The following is a 10,624-nucleotide window of genomic DNA, read 5'->3' as shown; positions in this document are numbered from 1 at the left end:
ATCAGACTTACCCAAGAAATATATCTTGCGCTTAGGGCTCACTGGGACACAGACTCACCAAAATTTTCCTCAAACGGAGTCACTCAGACTCAAACTCACTAAAATTTTCCTCACCAGACTCACTCGGACTCAGACTCACCAACATATTACTCACCTGGACTCACTCGGACTCAGACTCACGGTTCGATCTGAGTCTGAGTGAGTTTGAGTCGAATACTATAGGATTAATGAGAGGTGGCAAGTATCGTAATTAAACTTAATAACATGTACAGGCTTGCACACCTGCAACCACTCATGACGACCAGTCGACTCATGAGTGAGTCTGCTGACCTATGCTCACGACACTGGGTCGCACGAGAAATATGTGCTCGTGGTGCATAATGACTAGTGCTTCATGCATGAGAAATACAGGTCAAATACATATATTGTTAAACAAACGTACTCGTAAGCTAAATACGCGACCATTTCGCTCGCTGACGATGAGGTCATGGCTGGAAGATAACAAGATACAACTAAAGCGACGATGTGAGCAAAAATAAGGAATAAAAATCAAATATCGAATGTACGCACAGACATATATCCTAGACAGAGGCACAAAGACCAGACACAGACAAAGACATGGCCTCTCTGTGTTGTAGTCGAGAGGCAAGCACTTTGGAGTATGCTATACGGACCGGTCAACTGTAAACTATTATAAGCAAATGGCCTAGGGAAATGCTCCCAAATAAACTCTGCACAGAGAGCTTGATGTGCAGTACTGAAGTTTCGGAGATCTACGAACTTTCGTGACACACAGCGACGGGACCAGCAACCTGCCTGAAATGTTCATCAAGGTTTTGTTAGTTTTCTCTGTTTGTATCGCCCTACTCCTTCCCCTGTTCAATTTAGTTAACCAGGTCTATGTATGGGTGTGTTTGACATATAACTTTATATTCCTTAATTTTAGCTTGCATCGCGTCCTCAGATTTTCTGTTAACTTCCTGTAGTGACCTAATTAGCAGTGACACTGGCAAATATTGAGCGTACAAGCACATTTTCGTTTAACGATAAAAACTCACAGAGTTTCTCGTGCATCCATCTAACACGACTCGATGGCAAAAGCCGTATCCATCGTCTTTTTATTCTCAGTTGGTGTATTGATCCTCCCCGGATCTCTCCGAGATATTTCTGCACCTAACGAGGTTTTACACTGCCTCCAGATCCTCCCATGTGGTCTAGTGGGCTCGACTGCTTACCCGAAGGCCGCGGCGACCGCATTTTCGGTGGATGCGAAAATGCTTGAGGCCTGTGTACTTAGATTTAGGTCCACGTTGAAAAAACTTCAGGTTGTCGAAATTTCCGGAGCCTTGAACTACATAATCATATCGCGGTTTTGGGACATCAAACTGCAGCAATCATTATTATCACTGCCTCCAGGAACGGAGGCATTGCAAGGTTTCTGCACCACACCTGGTTTTGCACTGCCCCCACGGTCGGCTCACCTTTGACCAAGCGACAACGTCGTGTGATCACGACATGATGACGTCGCAAATTTTGACAACCTTTGACGTCCTGATGACGTCATATTGTGACATCATTACGTCATGATAATTTTTGCATAATTTGTGTTGACGCCGCCGACGGTCAATTTTCGTGTTTTATGGGGCATCTAAGGCTTTCGCCTGAATATATGTCTTTGACCTGAAATCACGAGAGCTATTATGATCGCCGCATTTTGAAGTGGGTGTTCTACATTTAATTGCGTGAACAAGTGCTTGATTTGGGCGAGTTGGTTGTAGTGTACTGGTTGTAGAATTCTAGAGTACGAAAAATATTTTTTTCAGGAGAAATAAAAAATAAGAACATCAGAACCTGCTAATTAAAAGTTTTTTAATGCACACCTAGGATCTTTTTTGTCTGTACTTTGCGTTTTGCATTTGAGGAAGCCAGCGACAAGCCTATTTGTTGAAAAACCGTTGAGACAGGGTGAATCGATCAGTAAATAAAGTTCCTGCTTTCCAGGGCTGCAATGAACACAGACATCCGGCCAAGGAAAGAATCGGGCTGCGCATTGATTGCTGTGAGAATTTTTCTACAATTTTCCACGTTATGTCATCGTGTGTATGAATGATCCTCTTCTCCGACGGAATATTTCGGCCCAGTTATTCATGTTGGATAAAAAGAATAACAGCGCTTGTGCACTAAGAGTGTGTGTATACCTCGCGGTGTTCAGGTAATGCTTATCGTCAGTGAAAAAAAAATATTGGTGAGGGGCGATGCATGTAGAGAAGGGTGTTTCAGCTCCACTAACGTAAAACCTGTGGAGGGGCGAAGCATGCAGTGTGCACCGGTGTTTGCCACACCAAAATCACTGCTAATGGACAATGAGGGACAGAAGAAAGATTAGACACAGAGACCCGCAGTCCCCTTTTAGTTAACGTGCATGCTGCGAATATTTATTGTTCAACTACGCACAAGAGAAATCTCCCATCGGCACTACATTGTAGGTCAATATCCAATGCCTATATAGTATACGCGGTGGGCGGTGAACTGTTGTGCAGCGCGAGCAGTCGGTTTTTTCGATCAAGAAACTCGCTAGCAGACGCTGCCCGCGTCGGCATTGTCTCTCGCGGGCGAGGGCGCGTTCTCGTTCCTTGCGAGCTGGTAGTTCAGCGTTCATCGCAGAAAGAGCGTTTCCAAAGTCAATGCGCGCCGTTCGCTCTCTCTCACCACACGGCGAGGGCTGAGCCGGTGGCGCCCTCTCTTGCGCTCAAGCAAATGGACCGTCCCGACAGGAGACGACGATGCGCGATGCGCGCCGACCGACACGCCGATACCCTAAGGTGCTTCGCCCCTAAAGATATTTAGGCTGGATCATGCGCTTGCATTTCTAAACATCTTCGTCCTTTTTGCGTGTGTGAGCTGCCTGGTACGAAGAGTGAAGTGTTCCGAGTTCTGCCATTCTAGCAGCATTTTTTGCACGTTTTACTGCCCTGTTGAGATTTTAAATGTAAAATATCAGAATTGTTTGTGCAGGAAGGGCAATTACAGGCACCTATTATACCGATTGGGATTTCGATAACATAAGTGTGCATTGCGCTGTAAATTGCATGCAATGTGTCCGGCGCTTAGCAGTAAAGAACACACACCATACTTTTTGCAGACTGTGGAATTAGAGGCTTTGAGGAGAGCCACTATAAGCATGCAGCTCAGAGGCCTAAAGCATTTGACAGTGCGCCAAACGACAGTCTGTGTATATTGCCTATGAGTCGCTGCTCCGCTTTCCAGTGCTGGAAGCTTTAGATGCAACGTTTCTTAAAAATGTTTTGTGATGTTCTTATGATACTTTGTTCAATTGCTTGCGATAAGCAAAGTGTTGCCTAAATGCTTTGCTGAAGTGAGTACGTATACGATATATATAGGTAGATAGATCAACTTTTCGACCAAGTCTAGAACGTGTGGATTGTGATAAAAACACTTTTTATGCCTGTGAATAAAAGTAGTTATTGAAAGTGATAATCTCTTTTTTCTAGGCCGTTTTCGTGTTACTTCTGGTACCCATCGTCGAAGGTAAGAAAGCTTTATTCAAAGTAACAATGAATGCCACAGAACGTTCGCGTTGTTCAGATGTATCATAAAGGTTGGTTGTGAAGTACGCTTCGGAAGTGTTATGATTAAGGAGCGAATGTTGCGATTAAGGCAAATACCAAATTCATCTAAATCAGTAATTCCACAGGCATGACATATGTTGCAACTGGAAACAAAGCTCACGGCAATGGCGCTATCATGAGTGGACGTCAGACCTAGGTCACCGGATGCCGCTTGAGGCACTTGCACATCGGCTGCGTTGGTTCACTGATATTGTAAGGGAGCTACACGAATCTGCGCAGCTGCACCAACCTATTCCCGCAGTGGTTCGAAGCTCTACCACTTGTCTACATTGCCGCGCAGGCTGTCACTCAAGTCTCACAAGCCCTTGGCTCAGCCGTCACGATGTTGGCACGGCTGTTACCACAGGTCATGATTGCCAGTGCTACCGCGCACAGTTCCGCACCCTGCATTTGAAGTTTGGAATCACCCTAATCGAGATTGTGGTCTATCATACCATCGCAAGTGGACTGATTGAGCGTTTTGACTGCAAGTTTCAGAATTTGTTGACGCCGTGGCTCCGGCTTCGCGCTCCACACGGAGCAGTCGCGACTTACCCTAATCGGTCTTCTGAGCGTTCTTTCCATTGACGCCACCTGCTGCTCGTTGGAGCTTGCCTTTCATGCTACACTATAGTTTCCTTCCTAGTTCTTGAATCATAGCCGCAGGTGCCGGGTGATGCCTATGACAATATGGAGTCACCCTACAAGGCTGTCATGCATACACCCTTTCACATACGCGTCGGTAACGTTGGCGAGAGGCCTTCGTAAGCCATGCATACTCTTCGCGACTGCAAGCATGTCGCCCTAATAAGTCACGTCATCGAATCGCGGCTAATGTGGTCGAGCGCTACCCGAGAACTTCATTATTTTCGTGAACTTCCACGCAGACATCATCTTGCTTGCCCTGATCCAGCCCATCTACGTCGCCATCGATGCTGTTTTCGACGCATATGACCAGCTTGAAAACCCAAGCAGCAGAAAAGAATGTGGCCTACCTACTGTTAACCCGCTCAAGTAAAAATAAATCGCTTGTTCATCCACTTTACTGGAGACTGGGGTGAAGGGTTCTTTATGGATTGTTATGACTGACAGTGGCGACGCGTTGTCTCTGAGAGCCGATGGGCGATGCGTTCTCACACGACTCGGGACACCTTGACCCTTCCCAGAAACGGGCTCTCCGCGGCGGAAAGCACCCCACAAAGGGAAGAGAATCTTGCGAGCTCCGATGTACAGCGGAGCGACGTCAAAGCTGGCGCCGCCTTTACAATGGGTCGTTGTGGCTCCTTTGGGATGCTGCGGTGCCGACTTGTCCCGTGTATGTTTTGACAAGAGCAATTATAAGTCGCCGTGAACCCTTTCCTGCTCTTCTGGGGAGAGGCGGAGGAACACGCACGATCTCCCGTCCTCCCGGCTGACCCCCAAGAGTGTCATTGACCGCAGGAACTCTGCTGCAGCAACGAGTACAACGACCAATTTGCGACAGTGTTATTTGCTGGCGTCTTGGTGGGTGGTGTCGTGTGTGCGATTGGCTACAATCAAGGAGGAGCCAGCCTGAGGGTTATAACGACGGTGCTGAGTGAGACAAGACGCTCTTGACCCTGGGTTAATCGCTCATTCATATCGCTCGTCGCTGAACTTTTACCTTTTCACTGTGTAAAGTGTAGAAAAGGTGCCAGTAAACTTGTTTGTCTTCGTTTTCCCAGCTTGGGAGCATCAGTTCCTCAACCCGGAGACTCAGTCACGCTACCATATGGAGTCCGGGCCCGACGCAACCCTAACGTCGCAACAACTCGTTGCAGCGGTGGGACGGAACTAAACCCGGGTCACAACAGATATAGGCACGAAACTACAGTAGAAAGAAACGCCTCACCGCAGCCCTAACCATTTATTGTTATGAGAGCATATGAGCAGAGGAAATCTTTGGCTCGAATAATGTGGATGGTTATTTCGCAGGTGACGAGGTCGTAGCGGGGTTCTCTGCGCTGAAATTAGGAATATGCTTGTGCTATAGGCATCTGATCTCGGTTCTGCACACACCATGATTAAATTGTTGCGTCAGGCTCGCCAGCGAGAACGTTGGTCACGTGAGAAAATAAATCGCATCTCACCGTTACCGTTAAATAAATCTCATAAATGCATGTATAGTACACTTCACAAAAAAATGAAGACATAGTAGAAGTGCCTTCACACGAAGTGTTAGTATTAAGCATGTGAAATATGATGGCTGCTGCATTATTATAATTTCTTCTATTTATTGCAGTCCACCCCATCTGCAAATACGTTCAAAGGCAAGCAGCCATCAACATAAACAGTTTGTATGACGATCCATGCGGGAATATGACGGTACCTTTCCGATCTTTTACAACGAAGCTTATAATTCCAAACGAGTAAGAATTCCTAACCTTGTATTGGACAATCAGAGCTGAAAATTTCGAGTGCTATCAGTATTGCCGTAATACAGTGCTTAGATGGCCTAGGAAATAGCTTCAAGCAAAAAATGCTGCGATTTCACGTCAATAATTTCGCAGCTTATTTGCAGATGCATGTCGACAGTTGCTATATCTACTGGGAACCAGGTGTTGGTATACGCTGAATGCCCCACGCGACCTGGTAGAATGTCACGAAACACATGTTGAAGGAACTGTACACTTTTTCGTAGTACGTAGAGGTCGGATATACTGTTAGTTGACATGAAAATAAGATTTAGACATTTTAAGTGATGACCACACTTTGTGTCGTCCTCCAGAGCAATTCGAATCGGATCTCTCTTGAAAGGATGTTGTTGCGATATCGTCCTGGACACATATTTAAGGGGAACCTTAGGCATTGTTTGCGTATGGTAAAAAAAAAAACGCTGCCGATCGGTAGTCGAGGATCTTGAGAACGCGTGAGCCATACATTATAGCGCAGCACGCGGCCTGGAATTTACAATTAATTCTCAATGTCAACTAGAAACCGCTCCCTCTTTCTCGACAAGTCATGCCATAAACCCAAATGACCGTGCCATGAACTCAAAGTCCACGGCCATTGGATGATTTGAGCATCGTGGGCTGCAGAGTTACTACTGCCTCCGCGGGATGCCGCCACATGCCCGCGCGCTCGCTCGCGATCACACTAAAAGTAAGCCGCGCGTTCGAAGAAAAAAAGAAAGAAAAGAAAGCGCTCAAGGTCAAGACGCGCGCTGACAAACGGTCGTAGCTTTCCCCCCCTTTTCATCTCTCTCTGCGTAGCTTTCAACGCACTCTCTGGTGCGAAAGGAGAGAGAAAGCGCTTACAGCGTGCGACAGATCCCTGCAACTCCGCTCGTGCGTGACGGATCCTAAAAATGTTTGCGGCAGTCGATTTGTGAGGCAATGCACCCTTTTAATGACGCCATTCGATGGTTACTTGGAAAAGTGTTGCAGGGCCCGTTCAACGGAATGCCAGGATATTCAGCCTCCAAGGCCTGTAGAAAGAGTACATCTTTCAGGGCCTCTGGGTATCAAAGTGTGCGGAAGTGGTGTGGCAACCCATCGTCGCTTCTCCTTAGCTCCCCCAAGAGTCAAATGCATTTCACCATCATCACGGTGAATCGCATTACAAATGTGGCATTCATACCGCCACAATGTCGGCCTTCTGACACTAATCATTCTTGTTGCTCCTGAGAGGTATGGTGAAATTTCCGTAGTTCTGAGACAGGCGGCAACAGTATAGTGCTGCGGACGGGAAGCTGGCTAGTATGGGTGTTTTCAGGTTAGATGACAGACTCCACGGCCAAGGAAGCGTGGACGGCATGCGTTGGCCGTGCGTAGGTCGAAATCCTAGATTGAGTATGATTGATAAATAAAGAAAGGGTGTCTTCCCTAACAGTCGTGACTTTGGAGAATGGGGATACACGCAGAATGGTTTAAGGTTCAGAAACCCTTAAAGCTGTGTTTTTGTAGGCTGCCGCATAGTAAAACGAGAGATTAGGCACAGTCCCTCCGAAGTCCTGGTTTCAATTCAATTCAATTCTTTATTTGCAGGCGTGAAACATACAGAAGTATTACTCCGACCTTTACCTCTTCCTTCTTCCTTTTCTGCTGCTACCGATCTCGTGCATTTTCCGCTTTCATATATTACATGTCATATACAGATACAGCATTCCCGGGGTAGTGGATTCGCTGGATTACACTGACGAGCGGAACCACAGTGAAAAGACAACAGCAGGAATCTGCAAGGAAGAGGCGGAGTGGGCAATGAATGCATACAGACCCCATTTAATTTAACCATTAACGTCACTATAAAAGGACTCTCCCGAAAAGCACCGCAGTCGACAAATGTCGAAATTAATCTTAATAATGTGACACGTATTAGGAAAATACTGCGCGAGTGGAACGAAGCCCAAGACAGGCCGCGCAGGAACTGGACGAAGGTAAGGTTTTGCACTTTTTTAAAACGTATGTAGGCCAATGGGGCGCTGCCTTAAGGAAAGGCTTAAATACATCATTGGAATGTGCACAAAGCAATACAGGGACATATGACAATTCAATGCCGCTACTGTCGATGCGCCCGAATTTTAACCAATGGGAGGTGCTCAAGATGCACACATCACACCTCACACGAGAAATTATTCAGGCAGATTCTATGCAAGGACTGGCAGCACGTTATGAGCGCCCCACTTTAGTGCCTGCCTGCGCATGAACACGATTTCTTAATCAGTTCAACCGTGTATCAAAGGTTGATACATGTTCTGTCAATTATGATCGTACGGTCTTCTTTCGGTGTGGCATTTGGTGACATTGCTGATGCTTTGGTGTCGCTAATATTTCATGCAATGGCTAATAACACATTGGAAGAGAGAGGCCTGCACGGCTATCTCTTCCTTTTTGCCTGTTGCACTGTACCAGTTTAGGCAAACCAACCTGCACAATCCTCAGCAATAATAGACAACGTTTCTACCTTGCTTGCCTCACCGCATTTCTTGTCCAGTATGGGCCAGCATCATTTATTCTTCATACGCACAAATGATTCATGCGAGTGACGTCTTTTTTTTTATTTCGTGCACGCAGGAATATTACAATTCAGCATGCAGGTGAGTGCGTAATTCAGCAACGCACGTAGTCATCTAGGAAAATGCAATAATATTGCATAACCTAATATATTCTTGGATATGCGACTAATAAATCGGGAGCGATTACTCAAGGTGTCGTCAGGACACCCTAATCTGCAAACATCTGGTACAGTGAAGTAGATGGCGCCAATTGGATAGAATACTACTAGATGCTCGAGGCGCTGTGCGTTTACCCACTTCGCCTTTCATTGAAAGATATATATAAGGAAGGAAGGAAGGAATAGGAGAGAAAGGAAAGGCAGCGATGTTAACCGGTCTAGAAGGACCGGTATGCTACCCTACACTGGGAGAGGGTTGGGGGATATATAAAGATATATATATATATATATATATATATATAGAGAGAGAGAGAGAGAGAGAGGAGAGCACGCACGCACAAAAAGTCATACACATCTCACAGTCGTGCTAACGTCGTTAGTCTATAACCGCCGGTGCAGGTCTGATGCCTTCAAGAAGTTGAGCACTGCCTTCGTCGCCTTCACCCGCGATGACCTCTCAGGACGACATTCCAGAATGGTTTCTGCCGTCATCGGTCTAGTATCTATACGAGCAAGAGCGACTGCGAGTGATTTTCTCTGCGCGCTGTAGAGAGGACAGTCGCAGAAGATGTGCTGTAGTGTCTCCTCGCTACCACTGTTGTCACAAAACGGGTTGTCAGCCATTTCGATCCGAAAGGAGAAGGACTTTCTGAAAACCACTCTTATCCATAAACGGCAAAGCAGAGTGGCATCATTTCGGCAAAGTCCCGTAGGTGTCTGAAGACGTACTCGTAAAGTGGTCGGGCAGTGGCGGTGGTGGTATTGCAGTCTGCTTGCTGTATTAAAAGTGGAAGAGTCATTTCTTGTGCGGCCACTCGAAGTTGGCTAGCAGCATCAGTCCTTGATAGGGGTATTGTCTCGAGCCCCTCACCTTCAAGAGCTGATCGAGCAGCATTGTCGGCGTGTTCATTGCCTATCAGGCGGCAGTGACTTGGCAGCCACTGAAATGTCACGTGGTGTCCTTTCTCTAACGAAGTATGGAGGAGATATCTAACCTCGAAGACCAACTGCTCGTATGGTCCGTGCCGCAGGGCTGAAGCAAAGATTGTAGGGCTGCCTTCAAATCGCAGAAGACTGACCATTGTTGAGGCTGTTCGCGGTTGACTACACAAAGTGCAGAGCGAAGAGCGGCAAGTTCTGCTGCCGTCGATGTCGTTGGGTGGTCTCTCTTGAAACTGACGGTAATAGCATTCGCTGGGACGACCACTGCTCCGGACGAACACTGGAGGGTAGTTGACCCATCGGTATAAACATGCACGTGATCAGCGTACTTCTTGTGCAAAAGAATCAGAGATAGCTGTTTCAGCACTGGAGATGAGAGCTCAGATTTTTTTCTGATTCCCGTTACGCTGAGGTGCACTTCAGATCCAATGAAGCACCAAGGAGGTATCGCTGGCTTCGATGCGGGGCTGAAGCCTGACGGAAGGTGGGCAGAATGGTTTGCAATCGTTGCACAATACGATGCCCGGGGTCAGGGGCGTAGCCAGAAATTTTTTTCGGGGGGGGGGGGGTCAACCATACATTATGTATGTTCACGCGTGCGTTTGTATGTGTGCGTGCATATATACGAAAGCAAATTGAAAACTTTCGGGGGGGGTTTGAACCCCCCCCAACCCCCCCCCCCCCTTGGCTACGCCCCTGCCTGGGGTCTTTCTGAAGGCAATGTTGCAAGGTGGTGGCAATGTGCCCGGGAAAAATGCCTGATATGAGATCTCAAGGCTTCCACCGCAATGCGCGTTTGCATAGGTTGGTCCCGTGCGATGGAAATAGTGGCTTCAGTCGACGCGCATTTTGGCAAGCCAAGGCAAATTCTGAGAGCCTGAGCTTGTACAGCCTGCAGAGTGCGAATATTTGTCTTGCATGTA

General features: G+C 47.0%; 1 protein-coding gene across 1 annotated transcript; it reads left to right on the top strand.

Annotated features, from left to right (window-relative positions):
* Window positions 1–2,006: 2,006 nt before the first annotated feature.
* Window positions 2,007–7,871, top strand: LOC119378347 (uncharacterized). The gene is made up of 5 exons (XM_037647511.2): window positions 2,007–2,059; window positions 3,513–3,549; window positions 5,890–6,016; window positions 7,744–7,823; window positions 7,861–7,871. The coding sequence occupies exons 1-5, from the start codon at window positions 2,009–2,011 to the stop codon at window positions 7,869–7,871; spliced, it is 306 nt and encodes a 101-aa protein (XP_037503439.1). The 5' UTR covers window positions 2,007–2,008.
* Window positions 7,872–10,624: the final 2,753 nt, after the last annotated feature.

Source organism: Rhipicephalus sanguineus, unplaced genomic scaffold (assembly GCF_013339695.2).
Source record: "Rhipicephalus sanguineus isolate Rsan-2018 unplaced genomic scaffold, BIME_Rsan_1.4 Seq790, whole genome shotgun sequence".
Taxonomy (NCBI): Eukaryota; Metazoa; Arthropoda; class Arachnida; order Ixodida; family Ixodidae; genus Rhipicephalus; species Rhipicephalus sanguineus.
The sequence above is the reverse complement of the archived record's forward strand: the minus strand, read 5'-3'. Positions and strand labels throughout refer to the sequence as shown.

What these genes read in the sequence shown, in the direction of transcription:
- LOC119378347 (XM_037647511.2), top strand. Translation starts at nt 2,009, where the DNA reads ATGAACACAGACATCCGGCCAAGGAAAGAATCGGGCTGCGCATTGATT. An exon ending in CGGGCTGCGCATTGATTGCT is followed by an intron (nt 2,060 to 3,512) that starts GTGAGAATTTTT and finishes TCTTTTTTCTAG; the next exon opens with GCCGTTTTCGTGTTACTTCT. An exon ending in TCTGGTACCCATCGTCGAAG is followed by an intron (nt 3,550 to 5,889) that starts GTAAGAAAGCTT and finishes TATTTATTGCAG; the next exon opens with TCCACCCCATCTGCAAATAC.